General features: G+C 35.9%; 1 protein-coding gene across 10 annotated transcripts in view; it reads right to left on the minus strand.

Annotated features, from left to right (window-relative positions):
* RAPGEF6 (Rap guanine nucleotide exchange factor 6) overlaps positions 1-27,239 on the minus strand; it is a 246,442-nt gene that overhangs the window by 33,777 nt on the left and 185,426 nt on the right. For 4 of the 10 annotated variants that reach the window (XM_030573049.1, XM_030573048.1, XM_030573054.1 and 1 more), the window contains 8 exons: positions 25,188-25,431; positions 18,280-18,437; positions 16,907-16,921; positions 14,941-15,181; positions 12,350-12,733; positions 6,732-6,943; positions 5,763-5,886; positions 3,593-3,616 (listed from right to left, as the gene is read on the minus strand). In XM_030573049.1, the coding sequence (XP_030428909.1) occupies positions 3,593-3,616; positions 5,763-5,886; positions 6,732-6,943; positions 12,350-12,733; positions 14,941-15,181; positions 16,907-16,921; positions 18,280-18,437; positions 25,188-25,431 (1,402 nt within the window). The remainder of the gene's footprint in view (positions 1-3,592; positions 3,617-5,762; positions 5,887-6,731; positions 6,944-12,349; positions 12,734-14,940; positions 15,182-16,906; positions 16,922-18,279; positions 18,438-25,187; positions 25,432-27,239) is intronic. The other 6 variants (XM_030573058.1, XM_030573056.1, XM_030573050.1 and 3 more) reach the window with 3 other exon arrangements.

Here is a 27,239-nt window from a genome sequence, read left to right on the forward strand (position 1 = left end):
GAGTCTAGAAAGGATTACTCGTGGAAGTGTGGAACTGGCAAGAACCAGGCAAAATGCTGTGTAAGCTGCCTATGCAGCTTTGCTAATTTAGTTCTGTTCTGCAAAACCCTTACTATTTCAATTGTGGGTTACGCTGGCAGACAAACGTACCAACAGTGTTGAAGTTGGTTTAAGTAATTTGGTCCTTAGCATATGCTTATCTGAGACTGAAAACCTAATTTCTTGCAGAGGTGAACTATTACTGAATTATCCTACTCTATCACTAAGCTCTCCAAAACGTCTGAAGAATTGGTAAAGTTGTGATAAACAGAAAAGCAGTCTCATATATCCAAAGTGCATTATGTTGCTCATTCCTCATTCTGTTTTGCCACCTAGAAATAATGCCCACAACAAAGCCTTTTATTTTTTTTGCTGGACTGATAGCACAGGAAAGTGCAGTCTTCTATTTCTCAAAATGGCAGGCATAGAAGGACAGTGACAGTCCATGCTTTACTCTTACTGGTCTATCAATATGCTTAAACCCTGATTTGGAGATACCCTGTCTATGGAGGAGTACGTAAGCCTTCCATGTCCCTTTAATATTTGGTCTCTGAAATTGCCAAAAGGGCTGCCTATTTAGATTCACTTGCTCCTTGAGGAATTAGAGCTAGATCATCAAATAGTTTAACTTAAGAATCCATTGTTACACCTGTTGGTCACTATCCAACTTTGCTAGCTTTGAACTATTGACCTAAAGGTTAAAGGCTCTATTAATCCCTTACTAAATCTCTTGTAGATTCAAACTGCCATCCACCTCTTGTTCAGTTGCCAAGGTATGGCCAAGAACTCTATTTTGGTCAATATTAAAATCAAGAAAATATTTTATAAATGTTCATCATGACAGCTGCATTACACAGTAAGTTCTAAAGTAAGCTTTAAATTTAACTCATATAAATGATGCCTGAATAGTCTCATAAAGCATTCACAGGTATAACTTTTCTTTTAAAAGCGAATGCTGTGTAAAGATATTTATAAAGGTAATTGACTTGTTAAAGAAATCACACGTAGCAGGATATGCAACCATTATTTGGAAATAAACATATTTCACAGGTATATAAGAAGGCATAAAGGCCAAAAGCCCAAATGATCCAGGATCCTAAGTAACAATGCTTCACAAAATCCACAGGAAGTGTTCAGAAGAGAGTAACCATAATAGTAAAAGAGGTGGAAAATAAGCCTAACATTTTAGGAAAAGTTAATAGAACTGGACATGTTGAACTTAAGGAAAGAACGAAGGGGAGACACAGCTGTTCACTATATAAAAAAAGGAGTTTAATAAATTTTTGGATCACTCACTCACACATGTCAAATTCAAAGTAATCCCCTCAAATACATCAAGAAGATATAGGTTAATTATGGAAAACGTATCATTATTACAGCCATGCGGATGGCAAGAGAGGTTGTGGAATCCTCAGCATTTGGATACATTCAATGCTAAAGCAGATATGTATCTATCAATAATGGTCAGGAACAATGGAAGAGTACACATATTATGCTATAAACCATGATGCTCGCTGATATTTTAACAGTACCATACCAAATGAAAGCTCTCTAGCAAGCTTTATATTGGTGGCAGCTACCATGAAGCCCTGAAAACTTCACTCTGCTCCCTGGATAGTGGGGATGAGGGAACAGATTTCCCCATTAGAATCTATTCCTTTGCCCATAGGCAAAGCATACATGGATGGGAGCTAGCTTCCAGAATCTCATGTGCAGTTTTAAACATGACCTAAAATAGAGAAAAAAATTGAGCTAGTGCCCCTTTTTGCTTGAATGTGAGCAATGGCAGCCAAAAATATTTATTTGCCCTCTCCTGTTTTTTACATTAGAGATTCAAGTCCACCCTGGAATGTAATGGATGACTAGTGAACTAGTGGATTTATGTTATCATAGAAGACCAAAAGCCAAGCAATTAAGAGGGGAAGCTATTTGGAGTCAGACTTGTTAACAGAAGCAGAATTTTAAAATTATTTAAATCCAAACCTTAATACACATAGGAAAGAAAAGATGTTTGTGTTCGCAACTCAATATCCCTGCAACTAAGGGATGAGCATTCTCAATCCACATCTTGGACCCCAACGATCTAGCAAAACTAGGGAATCTGATTTTGCATCCTTCGACTTAAAATAGGAGGAAAAAATGCTGAGACACAAGCTTTCAGTCTGCCTTTTTGCATCATATAGTAGAAGAACTGGGCACAAACAATTAAAAAAAGTATTTGCAGATCACCTTTAAAGGCCTATACTTACACTCATCCCCTCCTTAATGGCTTTCTAGCATAGGAGTGAGGGTGACTGTATACGGGTTTTTAAATATAAAACAAACAAAAAGAAAAGAAACTGGCTTCAGCATAAACTGAACTCACAGCTGTAGGTCCTCACTGAAGTATTCTAGACTTTCGTGTCCCAGCACCACCTGGTATACCTCCTCTGTATAGTATCACATACAGAGAGATGGAAAGATGGACAGCCAATGAACAGGTACCGAGATCTCGACAAGGAGTGGAAGACGTTATTGGCAGAATTTACTGTGCTGATTTGCATTAGGAAATCCCACCTGATGAAGTGTAGGTGGATGACTAGACAACTTTATACTTAATCGTTAATGACCTATGGGTTTTATTTCTTATGTACATACAGAGTTTTTAAAAAGTCAATTCCTTTTAAAAATCATACACATTTTCTCATTCTCATTTTAATTGTTTTCACAATAATCCCAGGGTTGGAACGTGTTAGCTATGTCATTGTCCTTCATACTACTCAGGAGAAAGAAATAATAGATGTATGTATGTATGTTGATTATAATTCCTATTTAAATTTATTTTAGTTTTTATTTATTTTTATTTATTTTTGCTATTTTGTTCTTTTTTCTTTAATAGAAACTCTAGGATCAAGGATTATTTGGCTCTAGGAAGCCAAATAATGCCAATAATCAGCTCCAATATATTAAGTCATTGTAATATGCAGGCATTGGTTAGAATCTTTATTAACCAATCATATTGCACTCTCAATCATTTCGGTCCCTGTTCTACATTCCTTGCACAACCAAAACTCCAAGTGAAGTCAATGAGGATTTTGGAATGTGCCCAAATGCAGGATTTGATCCTTTGTAAGTACAGTTAAAAAATGTGAGATATTACGCAACTCAGAATTACAATTGGACTCAAAGTTTAGCGAGGATTATAATTACAATAACCCAATACATAGCTGCAGTATAAAACAATAAGTACTAGGTTGAACTTCTGAGATAGGTTTTAAAAGTTGTTTTAAAAAATACTCTGCATTAGACTGTAATTAGATAACAGTTTCTCTTTCTGCATTAAACTAAAGTTGAAACAGCTTATTTAGAACATAAAATCAACTCAAGGTACAGAAGATGACTGGAAATAAGTGTTTGTTCCTGATTTTCTCTAAATCTGTTTACCAAATATATGTATTGCAGGGTTAATAAAATGCATGCTGTATTTCAAATGCATGCACTAATGAGGAGGATGCAGTATGTTAAAAGTTGCATAATCTTTGTTTATCTTAGTTGCATTCATCTCTACACTTACCCCAAACTCCTCCACCTCTTCTTCCTGTAAGCAAGAGCCATATACATTGAAGCATGTATTTGAACAGAAAAGCACAGGAAAAATATCACAGTTGACATTCAGGAAGAAAAAGATGTAGACAGGAAAGTATAGAAAAGAAAAAATGCTATCAGGCAAACATTCTTCTCAAAGAATAATATACGGTTTTAACGGAATGAGGTGGGGGGAGAGGAGAACTCCATACAATATTTTAATAAATATAGAAGAACATATTGCATGTTTTTATGTTTAACCTACAAATTTAAAGCCAAACTCCAGTTAACTTGTGGGAAATATTTAACATGAAAAATCAATGTTTGATGTTGCATCATCAAATTCAAACAGCTTACCTGTTATTATTTACTTTTGAGAGACAGAATGAAACCTTTATATCTTTTAGAAAAATTCACATTGTGGGAAGTGTTATGAGATTAATGGAATTTAATGCATTAGAATTGTAATTATAAGAAACATACTAAGAAATGGTATAAATTTGTGGTTTTCATTTTGATTGCTTGTGGAAAAATACGTTATTTGACAAATATATTCAAAGAATTAGAAGCTTTGTTCTAATTAGTAATGAACTTGTCGAAGTATTTGCACGAGCACTACATTTTTTTTGTTCATTTGTCTCTTTAATCAAAACGTTTTATTGGAGTTTTTATAACAGAGGAAACTGATTGACTATACAGGAGAAACAATGAAACTGACTATAAATGAAATGAAAAAAGAAGACCTTTTCCCTTCTAATCACAGGTGCTAATTAGAACAATAGCAGACAAAGCACTTTATGAGATCACTCTGTTTGATGTGCCCCTTAAGATGCATATTGGAGGTTTAAAAGGCATATCACAGGTGAACTATTTATTTGACATTCAATCCATGTAACAATTAGACTTCATTGTCTCCTGTGAAGCATTTAAAGTATAGATAATTTTTAGACAGAACTGATCTGTAAATATATGATTTACCTATATAACTGTAATGGTTTCTGATGAGCCATTGTAATTCATCAGATGAATATTTTACGGATTTCATTTTAAATGTGGATTTTTTGCTTGTATAATCTATACTGTTATGAAAGCAAGACCCTTCTCTGAAAAGTGACTATACTAAAAACATTGTGGTATGCCACATTTGTAGCTCAATAATTACATACCAAACTTGCTCACATTACAAGTAAAATGGTGCTTTTTCTAACTGCCAGCCCTGAAAAATCACTGTGTGAACTGAATACCAAGTCACTTTACAGCGCTACAACTTTCTTGCTCAGGGGTGTGAAAAAACACCCTCCCCGCCGCCCTCCCCCCCGCCCCGAACTCTGCAAGTTTCAGCACTGTAGAATGGCAGTGTAGACACTGCTGGTAACAGGACTCCCATCACTGGCAGCTACTCCCCTCATGGGGGCGGGGGGCTTTACAGCACTGAGAGAGCTCTCTCTCAGCGTTGGTGCTGCAACTACACAGCCAGTTGCTAGTGAAGACATACCTTTAACTAACATTCTTACTGATTCAGTATGGGGCATCACCCTGACTCAGCTGCTGTAGGGGCCACCACACTAAAGTCCTACACTTGGGCTGCGCAAGGGGACCATGGGTGAAGAGGGTGGGGGTAGGGGACCTCTGTACTGTTCCTGCATAAATCAGTTCGACCAGATGAAATATGGCAGGCCCACAGAACGTATATTTACATGGATCTTGAGACTCTAACATCCTGTACACCTGACACGGAATAGCTCCTGCTTCTTTTCCAGCCAACAGACAAGTAGCCTCATGTCTTGTCCCAGATTGGAGATGGTGGTGGTTCTACTCTGCACTCCATCCGCACACAGCCTGATTATAATCAGGCTGTACGCAGGTGTAGTGATTTTTTTTCTGTGATGCATAATAAAATAAATAGTGGTTGTACTAACATACCCTAAAGTGCTAGCCAGATTATGAAAAATAAACAGGAATATTTCCATTTTAAAATCATGGTAAAATATATTCCTTACTCTTACAAATCCCCTTTGGTACAGATTTCACTCTAATGATAAATGTTAATGATAATGAAATAATAATGGAACATAAATACGTGGTCATGCACAAAAACCCACACCCTATCCACTGTATAAGAGATATCTTTAATCCTACTTTCTTGTTTAATTGCACACCTTTGTCTGAACATTACAGCTGGATCCATGTTAGCAGAGGTCATTCTGACGACTTGTCGAATTTCTTTGGCAATCATTCTAAGTTTCTCAAAATTTACCAGGCCATCCACTTTTGAATCATTTCCTGTGCAATGAAATATGCAGAACAAATATAAGCAATATTCATTACTTTTCTAAGGCTGACATGTTATTTGTCTCCCGTAATATCACCCTTCAGCAGATGTCAAAAGCCTTTAATTCAAGTATCAGTCAAAACCAGGAAGTAGCATAGTGGCAGAATACAGATGCCAGTCAGGCCTACTCAAAGTAGATAGGAATGCTCCCTCTGCCCTTGTTAATTTAATTCTAAAGTGGCAGCTGTCAGTAGGGGAAAAATGGAACAATCTGACTATGCACAGATTTATTTTCATATGTTAAAATGATGCAAATATGAAACTGACACATTTACCCTTTTAAATTAGTTCAAACAATTCTGAGACAACAGATCTGAAAGCTTCCCATATTCAGAACCCTTTAACCTTTACTAATGAAGAACAGAAAACTGTTAAAAAGGGAAAGGTTTTAAATAAAGAGAAATATTTTAAAGCAAAAGTAACCCTCTGCAAGTCACTACATGAAACTAACTCTGCAAATACTGTAATGATGAGTTATGACAGAAACGTATCTGAAGTGTTCAGAACATTGTTTACTACAGTCAAAAGCTCTTCTATCATAACCTTGGAGGCAGTTGATGAAGATTAAGTTTTTAAAATATTTAATATCTCCACTGAATTTTTAATTTTTGCTTAGGATATGCCTCCTCTGTTACACATTCTGCATTATATTTCATTTTAATCAAGAGGAGACTACATCATGCATTATATTACATATTCTTTTTAGTCATATAATGTGGAACCTGGAAACAAAAGAAGAAAGGATTAAAATATTATTCTACGTTTTGATTTATTACGTCTCTACATAGGGAGTTACCTTCATGTAGAAATGTAATATCCTTCTTGACAACAGGAAACAGTGGAATAATTGGTGGCTGCATGCTCTGACTGCTAAGAATGTTGCGGTACTTTGCCATGTTTCTAGATGGATCAAAAAGATCTTGAAGGTCTCTAAGGTGCTTTTCATACTTGCTTGGTAGCTTTTCCCAGGTACCTCTGAGTCGTGCTACTGGTGCCAGATTTAGCCCACTGTAAAAGATAATTTTTTTCCATTATCAGCTGTTAAATGGGGACTATTGCATTTAATAAGGTGGTGAAGGCTTCTTTTTTTTAAAAAGGGAAAATGGATTTTTAAAAAGGCTAACTTTAAATCTGGGTATTTGCCACACTACAGCCAAATAAAGTTACCAATAAGCCACTGCTGGGCACACTCCTGAACACTGAAAATGAAAATGGGACATGAAGAGTATGATAACACTTTCATAGTCATAGTATGCCTATTTAAAAATATAGTTCCAAGACAAATCTATTACCTGTGTTCAGCTAAGTTAACAACCATTTTTTGACAATGAGATTCTATACCAAAGAAAGGATATCAAGGGTGAAAAATTAATGAAGTGATTAAGAGGTACAGTTACAATAAGAAGGCAAGAGGAGTGAGCAGAACATTCATTACAAACACAAGTGGGGAGAAATCTTAGAAGGAACAGATTGGGAGCCTTTATAATGGGTAGTATTGCTATGCAAATTAGTGAAAGAGGTAGATATTTCAAAAAAATTGTTACATCTGACTCATTTGGTGCATGTTACAATCCTTAAAAAATTACAGACAGGTACACATTTTATAAATCAAATTAAAAATCTCCATCCAGTAAGTTACAGTTGCATAAGAATCATACAGTCATTAGATTAACGACTTTTGTTCATCAGTACCATGGATCCTTATAGTTTCAGAACAACAAGATGCATTCTATTCTGCCTCATGCATCAGCAAAATTATTCCATGAATTCTGATTCTCCAGAATCTTTATTATACATGGGTTAAGAAGCAGAACATACGCAGCTTGATATTCATATTACCAGCAGTGCAAATGCAACCAGCTGTTAGAAAAATCTCGCTTTAATATGTACACTGAACAAACCCAGTAGGAAAAATAGGTCAGTTATACTAAGTAGAATGACTTTAAAAGAATTATAGCTACTAAAAAAGATAGCTTGTCCATCATCCTCTCTCACACACCTGCTTTCTATAGGAAGTTTCTTTCAGTAGACATTAGATTTGGGTTCCAAAACCAACCAATTGTGCTCTCTGTCCATATTATTAGCTGGGTAGGTATGTCAGTTAAATTCAGCTGCACCCCTTATTTTTCTACTCAGTCACAACTGGTTTGCTCGGTTTGCAACCCAAAGACTTATGATTTTAACATTTACACTGCATACATTAGCAATACAGAACAGTCAATATTAGATTAAGTTGCACTTAAATCACTAAACTAAGATTTGCTGTTATTGATCAGGACACTGCTCTATGAAACCAAAACAATTGTCCTTTCTGAAAGGCAGCAAATAAATAAGCCTCTTTTTAATATGACATGATAGGGATTAGATATTTTGTTTTATTACTTTTTGTCTATGCTACCACAGAAAGCAAGAAATGAAGATAAACTTACTCGTCAGCAGAAAATGTCTCATTTTCTTTTGAAATATAACAACTGAAATTTGGAAGAGTCCCCCTCCCGCCCCCGATAAAATCATCCCTGTGCTTATCCACTATTCCTTAGGGGCTGATCAGGGCACTTATGTACTGCTCTACACTGGGTGAGGGGGTAGAGTTGCTTACAGGGCAGCCACAAGGAAGCTTTGGGACTGAAAGAGACAATTTCTTCTTGAGGGGAATGCAAAGAGGAAATGCACCTGCTGTGCTCCCTTAGGAGGGTGCATCATGAGTTGCCTGGTGTAACTAGCCAGATGCAGTGGCTGGTGGTGTGCAGGGCTGGTCATGGTCCTTTCCTCCTGTTGTCTCTTAAGGGGGAGTTGTGCCTCAAAGAGACCCAGGATAGCAATCACAACTGGCGTTACCCTAGGGACAAACTGAGAGAAAGGCTCCTTGCATTCTGACTCCTTTCCCTGTGTGTGCTCATTCAGTTCCAGCTAAACCTCGTCTTTAATATGTTATCAGGACATTTTCCAGCCCCACAAAAAACTAATGACCATGATATGTCAAAATCAGTACAACTGATTTTTTTTTGTTTGTCAGATAATTTGGCAGCCCTGCAGAGAAGATAACATCCACAAAATGCCTACTCCTTAGCACGATTACCACATTAAATACGTTGAATGTGAATATAATATTTTCAATTTGAGAGGTTAAACATCACAGATAATAATTTTCCAACTGCATTAAGGATTTCCATGATAAAACTTTTTAAAACCTTTCATTACAATGCAACAGTCAAATAATAAAGTCAATGAAGCAATTTAATCCTGTTAAGTGCTGTATTTTTTCCCAGGAATTTACATTTAGGAAAACAAGTAAGGTGTTTCTTTTGCCATTAACCCTAACTTGGCAGCACAGAGTGTGATTAGCAGGTAATAGTATTTCATCTCTGGCCTACTAATTTTGAAGCGTACTTGAAATTTTGTATTAGCTCAATCCCTAAAGGATTTTTATGACACTCATATGCTTCCAGTGCTGGATAAGAAGGGAAAAGAATATCATTTAACATGCTCTTTCTTGTAGAAGGCATTTGGATTCACAGATTATTAATGAAAAGGCTTCCAAGTAATACTTCAGCATCTGAAGTTATATACAGGTGAAATCAGAATTCCTTTCAATTAGTATACATTGAGGTATCTGCAGTAATAATATAATAATAATAGTGCACAAATAAATTGATAAATATCCAGTATATTTTAGTACACTTTATTTAAAGCAGGGTTGTACTGGTGCTTGACGACTCTTATTAAAAAATAATTGGCCCTAAGACAAAAGTACATAGTGGCATTTTACTGTATTAATAATTTTCTTAAAACAGAATCAGTATCTATATAGATATAGATTGAAAGAGTAAAAACAAATCGAACAAAGTAGATCAATTTACATTTACAATCAGATTAAAGTGTTATGATCATGAAGCCTAATCTTGCATCAATCCTCATACTAGTCTAATCTGCTGGTTTAATGTCACTCTCTTGTAGAAAAGGGTATTCTTAACATAACATGGATATTATTATTAGTCTTTCATAGTACCCACAAATATTAAACACTGAAAGACATTCCTGACCCAAAAAGGTTAAATTTTCCCACAGTGAAAGTATTCTATGCAGATCAGTACAGAGAAGAGTAGAAAACATTTGTCATTTTGCAATACATTCTAAAATATAATATAGGAAATGATTTAAGCAGGAAAATAAGGCACAAATGAAGTTACTTTAAAATATTTATATCATTCTGGTCATACTATAAGGAGATTATAGAAAATATACAAGCAAGAATACCACATGATACAGGGATTTACAGGTCTTAGTTTACAAGGTTACAGAAACTCAATCTATATCCTTTAGAAAAAAGCAGCTTAAAATTATGTATATACTGAACGCACACTAAAAAAGCAGATAAGGGAGGACCCTCTCTGAATCCTAAAAACTCCTGAAGGCACCAGAATGGTTTCACGCTGGCTCTTAGGATTTATAACATACACAAGATAAGGGAAGAAAAGCTTGATAAGGGATGGTGTTCTGTGCTAAAGCAATTTTTGAGAGGATTTAGTTTTTATAGGAGTACTTATTATAGAGAACTAGTAAGGGCATGTTGTGAGCCACTATTGGGATGGTTTGAAGTAGCAAGACATATATTTGACTATATGGACCTTAGGAAATGCATGACAATTTTAGTTTCAATAACGGCCCTTAGTATAACATTTATGGGATGCCATGCAAACAATTTCTGCAATTACAGTCTCAGTAACTTTAAACAGCTCATACATCTCTGTATGAAAAGATAAATTTACATTTTATTGGAAAAAGTAACTACTTTATAACGTCACCCACAATAAGTTTTGTTTTTTTTTTAAAGAACAAAATGATTTGGAAACTCAGCCTAAGATTACCGCTCTATATATCAAAGATAAAAGGAAGTGTATTTTCATATCATGCAGTTATGTAATTCACCATTGTCGTGATTAGTGGAATAAAAAAAAGTTAGAAATTTTGTTTAACCCAAATACACAGTTGTATAAATATGAGATTCAAAAAGCATCAAAACTGGTTAATTTTAAAATAAATACAAAATTGGCACAATTTTCCCCAAACACTATTGCCAAATCATTTGCATATCTGATAAATCTTATAAACAAAAGCTACCAGTCATAACAATGTGCCCTCCAGACACATGCAGAAAGGACTATGCTAAGGGAAGGAAGGCATCATCTGGACACAGCATGCCAAATTGCAAATGAGTTACTTGTGGCACAGCCAAAAAAAGGCATGTTTCCTTAGAAATAAGGATAAAAACAAAGGTTGATTTCTCAAACAAGACTTCAGTCCTAGAGGGCCTGATGAAGACAAAATATAGTCAGGTAGAGTAGTTCCTACCCATGAGAAACTAGGCATTAGGAAATGGCGATGAGGGTATCTATTTCTGCATATCTATATGCACAGTAGAGATCTCTTCAGGATTAGCTTCACAAATGGATAGCCCCGAATAAAACAGAATCACACATGTTCTGTAAATCAGGCTAAGAGAATTAAAGGGTGGAAAAAACTTCAAATATCCTAATTTTCAGAAATAGTATCAGTGTTGATTAGCTGAAAAATTAGTCCAGATAGACATATTGTGAAGAATTGTCTTTTTGACAAATGATCGGGTCTAAGCAATTGAGAACAGGACATTTGTTTGGCTCAGACTATTCAAATCAATGAAGTTGCATATGGTATAAATCAGAATTAATCCCAAAATGCAAAGGAAGAACCCAAATACATCAAGTAGAGAGAACAGAAAAGGTGCTGAGTGACTGGTTAGAGAACGGAGGAAAATTTAAATTAGCCAGACTAAGATGAGACAGATTGGAGAATGGGTTGGGGAAGAATCTACAAGAATGAGGGGAAAAAAATTATGTAACTGCCTTATCTCTGGTTTCTTTCAAATACACAGGGAGAAAGTAATGATGAGTGAAAAGGAAGTATGCTCAAAAGCCCAAAGTACTCAGGAATCAGAGAAGCAGAGCAATCAATGAAAACAGCAGCAATATTCAGCAGGTTTCTAAGTTTTCTAAACCAAGAGCACGGCTTGTCAAAACATTCTATCTCCTTTACTTATCCTCATGGACAGCAAAGAATACACAGATAACAGTAACGGAGCAATGACAAATACCAAGGTACAAATACTTAAAAAAAATTGAGGGCAAGGGAGCGGAAAAAAATGTAGTGAATTTATACCTTTTTGTATAGACTAGTATGCTGTGCAACTTGAAAATTTGTTTTAAAATATACTGTACGCCCACAAGTTGTTGTCAGACTAAATATTCTCTTTTCTTGCCTACAATGGAAGTTATTAAAATTGCATTTGATGCCACAATCATATTCAGCTCTAATTTAATATGAGTAAAAAATATAAAATTCAGATGATCAATATCTGCCAGAACAATAGTACTTTACCTTATAACGGCAAACATGGAATTGAAGTTCTTGCATTCTCGACAGTGTAGGGCAATTTTAATGAAATGCTTAACAATCTTCATTCTTTTGAGCTGGTTGGGCTCTGTTAAAATTTCTGTGGCAACCCAGAATGTCTCTTGGTTAATGACATCCTCAAACTGTTTCAGGTGAGCATTTCCTGTTTTGGAGTCCATCTTATAGAGGTCATCAATGTATTCAGTAGGCTCAATATTGCGAAATAATTCAAAATCCCTCATTGATAGCTGAGTAGCCACCTCAATGGTGCTCAGTTGAAGAAGAGAAATCTGACTCTCTCTGAGCAGCTCCTGGGCATCCTCATCTGAGCATAACGTCTCTGTTTCCATATTGTTTTTCAGATAATACCTAAAGGTAAATTGTATTATAATAATAAAAACTTTAGAACAGCTTTCCTCTGACATTCTGAATGTTCTTTACATACAATTAAATTTAACATCACCCCTTGATGCCTCAACGTTATCCCTACTTGACAGACATACCAACTGGCGAGGTTATCTATAATGGACATGCCTAGCACCTAATAGTGAGAGGCAATATGGGAATGGAACTCAGGTGAGTTTCAACTCTCAGCTTCTTACTCTACCCACTGCACAACGCTGTCATTACTAAAGTGAAAATGTTTAATATGCTATGAGGCCATTTTAATATTTTCTTCCTCTTCACTAATCACTAGTTTCTATATACTAGCCTGCAATAGTGTAGAGAATAACCTTGCCCTTCAGTAAAAGGTCAGTAGCTTGTCTATTTGCAAATGCAGCAGTAAATTAACACTTTGAATGGCCCTGGATCCTGAGAAATATTTGACATCTTGATGTAAATGTATTTTCCCATTTTTGATGGAAAAATTAGCATAATATATTAACATGTACATGAAGCACACAGTACTCAGGAAATGAAAGAGCATGTAAGAAAATCACTTTCATGCTCCAAAGGAGATCACTTACAGATATAGAAATGACTGCCCTTCATAAATTCTCTATTGCCTTGTAAGGAGAATTGAACAGAACTTTCTACTTTCTAACACATCTTCTGGACTGGATCAGATCATCAGGCAATGTGCTAAAGCCCTTAATGTTTGTGTAACTCTCAATGATTTGCATAAAAGCTGATGCACGTATCTTAAGTTAATATCAACTAGCTGTAATATTACATTTTAGAAAAAGAAAGTTAGCACATCTTTTGATTAGAAGGCAAACATGGTAAACATCATGAGTATATATATTATTCCTTTTTAATGTAAACCATTGTATATCTTGCACTGACCTTCTGAATTGAGTTTAGTGACTGAACTTATTTCAAACTTTTTGAACATTAAAGTTTATCTGCCATGTATTACTCAGCCTACGTCCACACTACAGCTTTAAATTGATATTAGTAAAATCGATTTTATAAAACAGGTTTTATAAAATCGATTTTACGCGTCCACACTAGGGCACATTACTTCAGTGGTTGCGTCCATGGTCCCAGGGTACCATCGATTTCCGGAGCGGTGCACTCTGGGTAGCTCAGTAAAAGAATAGGACCAATAACTTCGATATCCGTCCACATTAACCCTAAATCGATTTAGTAATATCGATTTTAAGGTTAACTCCTTTCGTTTAGCTGGAGTACAGAAATCGATTTTAAGACCCCTTAAAATCTATTTTAAGTGCCTTGTAGTGTGGACGGTTACAGCGTTAAATCGATTTAACGCTGTTTAAATCGATTTAACGCTGTAGTGTGGACCTGGCCTCAGATACTATACTTTTCTAATAGTTAGATATCCAACTACCACTTGTCATGAACCTCTCCTCCTTTAGAGTGATGGATACAACCATACCAGTGACTAAAAATATTTGTAGGGGAACTCACATTCCTACATCCACAGTAAGAGTGTTTTTTATGACTTAAACTTAAACTCAGTTTGAGAGCTCTGAAAAAGTTGCAGTGGCCAGGAAAGCTCTCCTGCAAACTCCTGAGACACTAGACAAGAGTGTTCTGAGAGCTATTGGCATTTATAGAGGAAAAACCTTAGCCCTCACCTCCCAGCAAAACATACTTAGCAGCTGTAGGAAGCCTTCCTTCTAACGCTGATTAATGGCACTGGAATTCAGTGTAAGTATACAATTTTACAGATGGACAGCATCAGAGATCATAAGTACCAGAATGCGAGGAATAAGTTCCCATCAACTTCAGGTGGAAATGATCTCCTTTCCCCACTCCAAGAAAGCCTGAGATTATAATTACATGCTGAGTGGATGCATAAAATATTTTTTTCTGCCATAAAAGCAGGAAAAGAGCAGACAGGTCAAATAAGCACAGCAAGCAGAAACACTATAATTACAGTTTAAAATAATTCATCTTACTTGCACATAACCTAGGGCAGCAATTCTGTTAGAATTTTTGTGTACACTGAAATAAATGCTTACATCTTAAGCAATTCTCAGTAATATAGGAGACAATTCTAGACTTTCTTCTCCAGTTTTAATGGAGACACTGTTCTGTGATATATTTTTCAAAATGCTTCATTTTTAAAGACAAAGTCAAACAAAACAAAAGTAGTACAATTTTACCTTCCATTGAGCTGGATTCTGTCTGCTAATTTAGAGAACTGATCTGGAAGCCTTCTCTGTTTGATGACTCCCTCAGGACTAACAGACACCTCACAGAGAGAGTAGGTTTCTGGGGCTCCTATCAAGTTGAATTCGTGCACTGCATGACTCACAACTTCTTTTGCAGTAGTGTCTTTGCTTATTATAATGTAACAGCTTTGTTGATCTGCTTTGAAAACTCTTATAACTTGATCTGGAATATCTAAATTTAAAGAAAAACACCATTAAAATGCAAAACTGATACTTCCCTTGAAAGGATAAAGTATTCATCTGTCAGATGGGGTGAAAAACATATAGGTCTAGATAAAAAGTAAATTCTCAATATTTGTTCTCATTTTTCTAAAAATCCATCCTGTTTTTTCCATAATTAAGAAAAGTTAATTACTTTCACAGGATGCAGTGTTGTTGCAGCTGTGTCAGTACCAGGATACTAGAAAAACAAGATGGATGAGATGATGTCTTTTATTGAACTAACTTCTGATGGTGAGACAGACAAGCTTTTCAGCAACACAGAGCTCTTCCTCAGGTCTGGGAAAGTTACACAGAATGTCGCTGGTAAATACAAGGTCAAATAAATAGTTTAGCATGAATAGATAGCACATATTCTAAGGGTCCGTTCAAGTTGAAGTCTCTTTTTCCACGGAAAAAGAATAGTAATTTATGATTTGCTACCAGCAGCCTTTCCCAGTTGGAAGAAAAAGTAGCCTCGCAGCAGCTGTAACTGAGTTGAAGAGGGGACGAAACAAGGTATTGAGAAAATGCGGACCTAAATAACCTGGTGAACAAAAACTGTGATTCTACCAACTTTTTCACTATGGGTCTATCTGTACGCCACAGTCATATTGATGAATGGTGGACAACTAAAGTTTAGATCTCCCATATAGGTGGGGGAGGGTACTTAGAAAGAACTGTCAGATAAAAGTAAAAATAATCTGTATGTAAGTATTAATTTGAAGTGGAAAAGCTGAGAACAAACAGGGTAAATATTTTATTATGGAAAAAGTGTGTACATTGATAAGAAGAATCAGAAACCAACAAAGGGCCATCTATCGATAACCCTCAGAGGAGTAATGAAACCTTACAAAACAATCTGGCTGTACTGAACAAACAAGCGTTATGTCTGATTCTTACGAACAGTATTTGATGTAAAAATACCTACAAAGTCAATGTTTAAAGCAAACAATTTTAATGCAATTTTGAAAATTTACCAAGAAACTTATTTTGATATATCTGTTAAAATCTACAAAATACATGCGCTAGAACTTATAAATAGGAAAGCACATTTTAAAAATTTTTATTACTTTATTTTACCAGTCACAAAGAGAGACATACCGATAGCAATTACTTTGGTTTGGGTGCTGTTGCTGATTTTTCTGTTTGTTTTTGTTTAGATGTAAATAGTATTTTAAAAAATCTATTTTCCCATTCATGATTCAATTTGCAGGGAAAAAACAGTGGACATTCAAGTTGGCAAGCAAAAAGTTTTTACAAAAAAACAAACATACCACCACCAGATAGCCCTTATATAGCACTTTTCATCAGTAGATCTTCAAGTGCTTTACAGAGGAGGTCAGTCGCATTATTCCCATTTTACAGATGAGGAAACCGAGGCACGGTGTGGGAAAGTGACTTGCCCAAGGTCACCCAGTAGGCTAGTGAAATAGAATCCATGTCTCTTGAGTCTCAGTTCAGTGCTTTACCCACTAATCCACACCACCTCCCCCACAAAATAAATAGTTGGTTTAGTTAAAAATGGGTTATAGGGCATGCAATTGTCCAATAAACAAAAACAATAATCCTAATCCTAAAGTTTATGATGCAAATAAAAAATTATAAACAAATATTGGCAATTTAAAATTATGTTCATTTCCACATAAAAGACACGCAATACAAAGAAGATAAGGTTGCCAGAACTCAGGATACTTACAGTAAAAACCAACAGCTGCAGGCAGCAAAAACAAAAATAAATCCATTTATGTAAACATAAAATCTACAGATTACAATAATCATCAATAGTCAAATTAATGTAATATGCTCATCTGCCAAAAAGCTATTTTATGCTTCCTTACATTCAAAAATGACTTTGCACAGGCATACTATTAAACTGAATACTGGTTAAGAAAGATTAACTGGCCACAGCTAATGACTATGAAAAATCCTACATCAACATTAAATCAAGATTTTTAGAAAAGTGTGTTTTTTACATGTAGAAAAACAATGAATTTGCAGCAAGAAGGGAAGCGATTTGTCATGGATATTTATGTATAAGATATACATAAGATGTGCACATCTATTTTACAAGAGAAGTTATGAAGTTATGAAGATAAAGTTAAGTTACATTTATAAAATCTTAGACAAAAGGCAGTTTAATGAATGTATAATTATGCTTAGAATTACATACAGAATAAGGAAACACATGATTCTGGATTGACATGTTTAACAGCAGCTGCATATGATCAACATTTGCCTCCTGCAGCCACTCCATTCCTATAGCAGCAGCAACAGAGAGGCATAGGTAATTAAACTAAAAAGTTTTATTTTTGTTTTTCAAAAATATATTTGAATGAATGAAATGCTCATCAAGGTGTGGGACCAATAGCATTAGCTCGGTACCATACAGGTCCCACCCTTACCCGATATGCCTTTGGAGTGTTTTTTCATGGACTGCACATGAACAGAAGCTACGGTCGGAGGGGAACAGGCGTTGGGAGGAGATGGTAAAGAAGTGGTGAGGGAGCAGACAAGGCCAAGCCACTCTCATTAAAATAGTGGTAGAGCTCTCTAAATGGAGGGCACTTGAGATGCCAGGTTCTGCCTTTGCTTGGAGAAAAGAACGAGCTCTCAAGTTACGGCAAAGGAGACCTGGCATGAAGGCTTAAGAGGTGAGGCTCTTTGGGGCTTTTTTTTTTTTTTGTTTGTCTCCAGTTTGGGACCTCACAGGGCCATGGCATGAACAGGTGAGTACAGCTAACAGGTTTAGTGCTAGCAGAAGGTATTGTTTCCCCCAAAATTGGTACATTCAGTAAAAGTTGCAAATAAAGCTTAAAAGTAAACTAACACTGTGGAGCCTTTATTCACTGTGGCAATGTCATTGTAAACACTATATAAATGCTAGGAACCAGTAAATAAAAATGTAGTTTTGTAAATTATGTTTCACTAAAATATGTAAATATTCAGAATCCCTGTATACTGATTTGTAAATAGACTTGCAACATCAACTAATATATTCTCAGACTGAGTGCTCCGGTGAGTTGCAGAGTTCATTACACATATACAACATAGAGAGATGTATTATTTTACCTGAAGGATTAGTAAAATCCAGCATGCTGGTTGTAGGCTGCAACAGATCAGGACTACTTGATGAGAGTGATCCAGGGATAGGCATTATGGCCAAACTGTGTCTGCACTGCCTTGTTCCAACAATACTGTCATCCTGTGACTGGCTTACACTGCCATCACTGTAAAATAGTTTTAAAAATTACCTACATTTAGCCCCGGCAAAAGTAAAAATCATTTCTCCTTTGTAGGTGCAATGATGTAAAACAAGAAGGAAGCTATGACTTAGAGACGGTTAACAACAATCTGATGTACAACACAAGATCGAACAGATTAAAACACAGTACATTACAGAAAAAAAATCCTTGTGATCTCAACACAGAATAAATCTGTCCTTTTGGTTTAATTTAACTCCATTTCTTAATTGATTGCTTTTGAACCTTACCAAAATATTCTGCACAAGAGTAAAAGTATTAGGGTGTGACTTAGTGCAAAGTAATGTTTGGAGGTAAAAGCACGATAGCTCCAAACAAGCTACAATGTAAAATACCTTATAAAATTACCCAATACGTAAGTACTTACATATTGTATCTGACATACTAGCTTGGTGATATATAAAGAGAGACCAGGTGAATACACATTGTAGGCTAAGGCATTCATGCTGATTTACAGCATAACCAGTGGGACGGTGAAAGTGTTGCTCAGCACAGCATAAAACATTGGAGTAGAAATTTCCATATGGGTGAACCTACGCACTTCATCTGAACAATGCAGCTGACTATGCCTTTACTAGTCATGGCCAAATGTTTTAATCTTTTTTATTATAAAAATTAGGGCTGTCAAGCGATTAAAAATATTAATCGTGATTAATCGCACTGTTAAACAATAATAGAATACCATTTAAATATTTTTGATGTTTTCTACATTTTCAAATATATTGATTTCAGTCATAACACAGAATACAAAGCGTACAGTGCTCACTTTATGTTTATTTTTTATTATAAGTATTTGCACTGTATAAAAACAAGCAAAATAGTATTTTTTCAATTAATCTAATCTAAGTACCGTAGTGAAACCTCTTAGCATGAAAGTTGAACTTACAAATGTAAGGTACAAAAAATCCTGCATTTAAAAATAAAATAATCATAGAATCATAGAACTGTAGGGGACCTCAAGAGGTCATCTATCTAGTCCAGTCCCCTGCACTCATAGCAGACCATTCCTGACAGGTGTTTGTCTAACCTGCTGTTAAAAAGCTTCAATAATGGAGATTCCACAGTCTCCCTAGGAAATTTATTCCAGTGCTTAACCACCCTGATAGTTAGGAGGTTTTTCTCAATGTCCAACCTAAACCTCCCTTGCTGCAATTTAAGCCCACTGCTTCTTGTCTTATCCTCAGAGGTTAAGAAAAACAATTTTTCTTCCTCCTCGTAACAACCTTTTACATACTTGAAAACTTATGTCCCCTCTCAGTCTTCTCTTTTCCATATTAAACAAGCCTTATTTTTCCAATCTTCCCTCATAGGTCATGTATTCTAGACTTTTAATCATTTTTGTTGCTCTTCTCTGGACTCTCTACAATTTGTCCACATCCTTCCTGAAACATGGAGCCCAGAACAGGACACAATACTCCAGTTGAGGCCAAATCAGAGCAGAGTAGAGCAGAAGAATTACTTCTTGTGTCTTGCTTACAATACTTCTGCTAATACATCCCAGAAAGATGTTCGCTTTTTTTGCAACAGTGTTACACTGTTGACTCATTTAGCTTGTGGTCCACTATGAACTCCAGATCCCTTCCTAGGCAGTCATTTCCCATTCTGTATGTGTGCAACTGATTGTTCCTTCCCAAACGGAGTACTTTGCATTTGTCCTTATTAAATTTCATCTTATTTATTTCAGATCATTTCTCCAGTTTGTCATGATCATTTTTAATTTTAATCCTATCCTCCAAAGCACTTGTAACCCTGCCCAGCTTGGTATCTTCCGCAAACTTTGTAAGTGTAATCTATACGCCATTATCTAAATCATTGATGAAGATATTGAACAGATCGACTCAGAACTCGTTATGCCCTTCCAGCATGACTGTGAATCACTGATAACTACTTGCTGGGAATGGTCTTCCAACCAGTTTTGCACCCACCTTATAGTAGCTCCATCTAGGTTGCATTTCCCTATTTTGTTAATGACAAGGTTATGCGAGACAGTAGCAAAAGATTTACTAAAGATTTACCACATCTACATCTTCCTCCCCCCGGCCCCCATTTCCCCATCCACAAGGCTTATTACCCTGTCAAAGAAAGCTATCAGGTTGGTTTGACACAATTTGTTTTTGACTGTTACTTATCACCTTAATGTAAAACTTTAGGACTGAGTGGACTTTCTAGGCTCTACTTCTTCTTCAGCCAATTGCTCAGACAAACAAGTCTGTTTACATTTTTAGGAGATAATGCTGCCCGCTTCTTGTTACAATGTCACCTGAAAACAAGAACAGGCACTTGTATGGCACTGTTGTAGCCAGCATCACAAGATATTTACGTGCCAGATGCACTAAAGATTCATATGTCCCTTCATGCTTCAACCATCATTCCAGGGAACTTGCATCCATGCTGATGTTTTTGAGTGCAGTTATGTAACAAACAAACAAATCTACATTTGTAAGTTGCACTTCACAACAGATTGCACTAGAATACTTGTATGAGGTGAACTGAAAAATACTATTTCTTTTATCATTTTTGCAGTGCAAATATTGGTAATAAAATAGACACTTTGATTTCAATTACAACACAGAATACAATATATATGAAAATGTAGAAAAACATACAAAATATTTAATAAATTTAAATTGGCATTCTATTTTTAATAGTGTGATTAAAACTGTGATTAATTTTGAGTTAATCGTGTGAGTTAACTGCGATTAATTGATGGCCCTAATAAAAAATATGGTTGCCTAACTAAGATTATGCTGTGATCTCCAAAGGACCTCCGCTCTCTCTGCAATATGAAGCAAACAGCCTTTGTCTTCCTCCCATACAGGGGCACTGCCACTGAGGAACACATCTCTGAATCCAGCAGCTTTTCTAAGGGACCTGGATGCTACTGCTTTCATATTTTCTGTTCTCTGGTTCTTCCCCAGTCAGAAATGCTCCAGAGTTTTACATGATGAAGTATACAAGAGCTGAATGAAGCAGCACCTGAGGTCCAGCAGAGAAATTGCTAGACCTGTTTAATCCTGCAAATTGGGCTCTCAATAAGTAAGTGCAAGATCCACGGGGAACCTGGGGCCTGTTACAGGATCATAAAAAGGGAAAGTCCTCATTTCCAAGAAGATCAATTGCTGATACACTCCTACCCCGATATACCACGACCCGATACAACATGAATTTGGATATAATGCGGTAAAGCAGCCCTCCGGGGCGGTGGGGCTACACACTCCGGTGGATCAAAGCAAGTTCGCTATAACGCGGTTTCACCTATAATGCAATAAGATTTTTTGGCTCCCGAGGTCAGCATTATATCGAGGTAGCAGTGTATTTGTACCTGGTTTGCACACCCTGCTTCTCTTGATTCAGGTTGCAGCAACACAAATCAACTGGGGAAGAATGTAAAGGAGAGGCCCAAGCACAAGAAGAACTATAAAGGGTGACTAGCATTAGGCAGAGTGGTGCATCAAGCTAGAAAGAGGTGCAGCCCTGACAAAATTGCAGCCCAAAGCACAAACTGTAAGCATTTGGCCACTCATCAAAGAAAAAAAAAAATCTAGTCAGCAGGTCATGCTTCTGTATAAGAAGCAAGAACATAATTCACTTGTGGAAGAGAGTTAAAAGAATTTTAAAAGTCTTACCCATTATTAAATGGAATTTTAGCAGCACTTCTCCCAAAACAATCAACTAAGTTGATGGTTTTGTGTATATTTATTTGCAAAATACTTTTTCTTAAGTATGATTTCGGGGAAGTCAGGGAGGAGTTCTGCATTAAGATATAGGAAGAAGAAATCCCTTTGGTTTATTTAGCAGAACACGCTTTGGTTACTTTAAAAAATTAAAGTTTCTATCCATACGAAACCAAAACTACCTCATCTCTCATTTTAATGTATCCACTGGAGTCTTTTAATGTAATTATGGTATTTACATACATCTCACCTCTATTTATAGTACTGTATAAAACACTTAACTACAATTTTATGCAGTATTGCTCAAACAAAAGTATCATTAATGACAGCACATATTATTCTAGTCAACTCAAAAGTAAATTAAAATATGCCAGAGGCAACATCTATAGATGTAATAGGACAGAGGTGAGGAGGGAAAATGGCCAAGTTTCAGGGAGAATGATTGAGCAAAAGAAGAGTGGGATAATATATTACACAAAGAAGGTTAAGCGTTTCAGAACAAGGAAGAAAGATGGATCTTAAGATACGATTTGCATAGAGACAGAGCAAATCAGGTTCTGCTCCAGATGGTGAAGTTACAGTGACTGTTGTGGGGGAAAAAAGGAAGAGGAGAACCAAGGAAGCTTCAGAAACAGGCTAAGGATCAGAAAAAAATGGATTAGGGACTGGGGGAAAGGGTTTTGAAAAACTAAGACAAAGAATTTTGTGCTGATTTAGAAATGGAGAAGCCAGTGAAGATTTCTGGGAATGCAAGCAATTGTGCTGTGTTTCTGCTTTTGGGTAAACAGAGTGAAAGAGATGAGTCACTTTTTGGACAAATTGAGGTCTGAAGGGTTGCAGCTTTAGGACCCAAGGGAAAAGGAAGCACGAGTTACAACAGTTTAGGTGAGAGGAAATGAATATGAGTAAGCTTTTCTGCAGAGAAGTAGTAGTGTAGCATCTGATGGAAATGTAAATAAATGATAGATTCATGAAATGCGGGTCAAAGTGTGGGGTGAATTAGAGGATGAAGGTAAAGAGGGAGAAACAGATACTATAGTTTGGGAGGTGGTGTTCTTATCTATAACAGTTTTGATTTATTGAGCTGAAAGAATTTATGCCAAGGACTGGAACTGAGAAGGTTAAAGGGAGAAGATCTGAGAAAATAAATGAAACACCAAAGGGAATATCAACTTGGGCATCAGTTTTACAAAGGTAAGTATAAAAACATATCACAAACTGTGAGCATTTTCAAGATACCTAATTTTTTAGTCCAAGTGGAGTACTCAAAATTCTGGTGCCAGTTTTTCTTTACTGTATAGGGCCACAAGCTGAGAGGCATGGTAGACTTGCTTATAATCACATTATTGGATCACCAAAATAGGGTCAATGTAATTGTGCAGTAACCTGACAAAATTCTACAAATTCTTGAAGCATCCCACACACTGCCTGGGGCAGAAGTGGGGTGATCCAATACTTTTCAGCATATGGTACTATAAATCCCATGAGATGATGAAAACTTAATGGTAAGACTTTTGAGTTTATAGCAGGAAAAAGTACTGGAATTATATATGCTATTCAACAGTACCAAAGAAATTGCACAGAAGTGAAAAAGCATCCATGCTTGTGAGGAAGCTGTATCGGTACACCCCCAACAACATATAATTAGGCAATTTCTTACCAAAACAATCCCCTGAGAAGGTGATGCAGTAACAGAAAGAAGACAATGTTGAAAACACAAGGAAAATACTGTAAACATTTCAACAATTCTATGATTCTACTGAGGAACATAAATAACAAGGTTTATACAGGAGAGAGAGAGAGAAGTGTAGAGAGAAAACCAGATGACAAAAACAAAGAAAAAAACAAAACAAAATCAAGCAGATGCAAAGACCTATTACAAACAACACATGAAGGTTCCACTTTGACAACTGATGTCTGAATATGAGTTAACACCGGGGAAAAATTAACTATGACAGGGATGTTTCTTAGTCTTTAAAATGGCATCACACTTTGATCTCAGGTTATATTAAAAGATTTCTGCCATTTTTATATATATTCTATGTACTTAAGGACTAAAAGAAGAGCATACTGATTTTTGGGGCTGGAAATGGTCCAACTTGTTTATAATTAGGAGGAATAGGATGAAAATGAGAACTAGAAAACTGTAGCTGACTATCACGACAAGTGTCATAACAATAAGACCTATTAGTCTACTGAAATAGTGTCCCAAGGCAAATTGTTGATGTGCTAGTGGCTCAAGTCAGTAACATACAACACAAAGCACTAAAGAATAACAACAAAGGTGAAAAAGGAGTAAATGAGTTAACCAATTAGGTCTTTTCCATGTTTATCTTTTTAATGTTGTTCTACTTTTGTTAACATCCAATTGATTAAAATGCAAATCCAAACTCAGTATTTTGTCTTATCCAGAATAACTCTTAGCACTTAAAACAATTAATCTTTGAACATGTTGTAAATATAATCACAGTATAACAGGGTGTTGGTAGCTGGAAGGCTAGTAGTATGATTTGAGTTGAGATTTCTGAACTGTAAGTCAGAATAAATATTAAAGAAATATTGCACATTCAACTGCAGGTACTGAACCACGTGCAAAAGGAAAAAAATTCCTTATGTAAAACACTTTTCCAAATACAGTTACAAAATCCAAATGGGTTGTTATAGACAAAAGCACCTGAACAGGTTTAACATACCCACTCATTTTAAACTGAAAGCTACTTAATTAATGCTTTCCCAGTGCCCAGATTGCACAGGTAGTTCCTCATATTCATACTATAACAATTGGTGCTAAAGGGAATAATGACAATCAGATATTTGAATTACATATTGTGGATAGGCATTCAAAATGATGTAAGAGCAAAGCAGGTTTGAAATTAGGCACATGAAAAAGGCATTTTCAAACCTATTTTGCTAGTCATATTTGCTGCAGTTTTCTTATACCTATCTAAACAATAGTCACATAAAACCTGAACATTCAAAGCCACGTAGAAAACAACGGCTTATTAGACAACAGTTAGACTGCTCTGGTAGAAGAGTAACCTACCTAAATAGTTTGGGAGGCAAGATGCTGAAACGTGTCTTGTCTAAAATTTTCCTGATTCGGTTTCTTCCACCAGATACAGTGTTTGCTTTGATTTTCTTGTTTCCTTTCTCGCATGGAAACATCTGTTCCATATCTCCGGGCATATCTGGGATGGAGTAGCGATTACTTTTCTTTTCTGCAATTTTTGGAATATGGGGGACTCCATTTTTCTCCTGTCCTATCCTGCTAAGCAGCTCTTTAAACACTGTAAAAGAAGATAAACCTATTAGAATTTCTTTTTACCTCCGGAAAGCTTGTTCTTTTAATCCTTCTTCCCATCCCCACCTACCACCATAAAAGAAATACTGGATAGTATAGTTGTTAACATACACACTGACAATATGGTCAATTTAATATTCCTTTCCTCTTCCCACTGAAATCAAGTGGAATTTCGCTATTGAATTCAATGGGAGAGAGAGTAGGCCCTAAATGACTAATAGAAAACAGACTGCAAAGAGAAAAATAATGCACTGGAGGGAATTTCCAACCAGAAATTAAGAAGTGAAGTAGAAGAAATTTCATCGTTTTCAGTTTTCTTACTAATAAACATTACAACACATTTCATAAAACTTTGCTAACATCCACTACAGGCAATTAACCAGATAAAAGGGGAAACCTTATATTTACATTAATCAATATTTTTGTCTGTATCTGTTAGGTAATGGAATGCAGCTGCTTCCTTAAGAACAACCACAAGACTGATCAACAGTTTACCACTTTACTGGCTGACACTTCTTTTACCTTCATTGATATTATCAAATATATTCCACATCCAATATTCTTTTACACTTATCAGATTTAACTGGTCAACTGGTAACAATGATATTTCCAGAAAACACCATTCCATGGGGGAAAAAGTTATACCTATTTTATTTGTTTCTGTTATATAACATAAAACCCTGCCCTGCCCAAGCTGTACATGAATTTCTGCCAAGCAGTTTATTTTTTATATCTTTGAGGTTGCTGACATCAGAGAAATGTAGTGTTTTCAGTTGAACACATATGGCTGTGCTCACTGAAACAGAACTTACAGCTGCACAGTGCTGATTACTCACGTTTTCCACCCAAACCAGGAAGGCAGCCCATACTATGCACAAATACCAAATCAAATTGCATGCTTTTATTACATAGCAAAATTTAGGACTATACACCTTTGTAGAAGAAATTCAGGTGTGAGCGTGGGGATTCATTGATATATTCTCTGATAACTCACTAGCACCATATTAGGCATTTAGCACTCTATTAAAAAATTAGCATAGCAAATAGAGTCTGTGCAAAGGGCTTCAGCTGATGGATTTGTTAAAATACATCAGGCAGCGGACAGAGTAAGCACCTTGAATATCTAGCAACAATAAAAAGGGCTCATAATCCACGCATATACAGTTATATGTACAGCGCTGTAATTCTGAACAGATAACCAGAGAGAGCGAGACCATCCTGAGTCTTTTTTCACTGACTTGGTCGCAGCTATGTTTCATTTTCATATGAATATGTTAACTTTCAGAGGAAGGTTGTACAAGTTGGTGTACTGCTGCATGTCACCTTGTATTAGCATACGTTATTTGATGAAAAGGGTTTTTTAAAATTGTTTTTGTCCTCATTTTGTTTGAGGCAATAAGCTATAGTTAAGTTCATGCCAATTTTTGACCTCTATAGTGATGTAAAGAAAAAAAATTAAAAACAGAAAATCAAGAGTGAACAAAGACAAGTAATTAGAACTAGCAGATGAGACTCAGGAGAGGAAAAGACCATCAGCAACCTCAAATATAATATAAGTCAAAGAAAAGAAACTATGTATGTTTAAGAGGAATCTTGTTCTTACTGTAGCGGTATTTGTGTTGTTGGATGCAAACCATGTAATGCCCTGGATTATGGAAAACTAACAGATATTTTGACTGAGGTTTAAAAAAATTATTTGTTTATAAAATGACAATTTAAAGCTAAAATGGATATTTCACATATACTTTATACATTTCCATTTTCTCTTTCAGATGTAAAAGATGTTATGGTGCT

The sequence above is a fragment of the Gopherus evgoodei genome, chromosome 8 (genome assembly GCF_007399415.2).
Source record: "Gopherus evgoodei ecotype Sinaloan lineage chromosome 8, rGopEvg1_v1.p, whole genome shotgun sequence".
NCBI classification, from domain to species: Eukaryota; Metazoa; Chordata; order Testudines; family Testudinidae; genus Gopherus; species Gopherus evgoodei.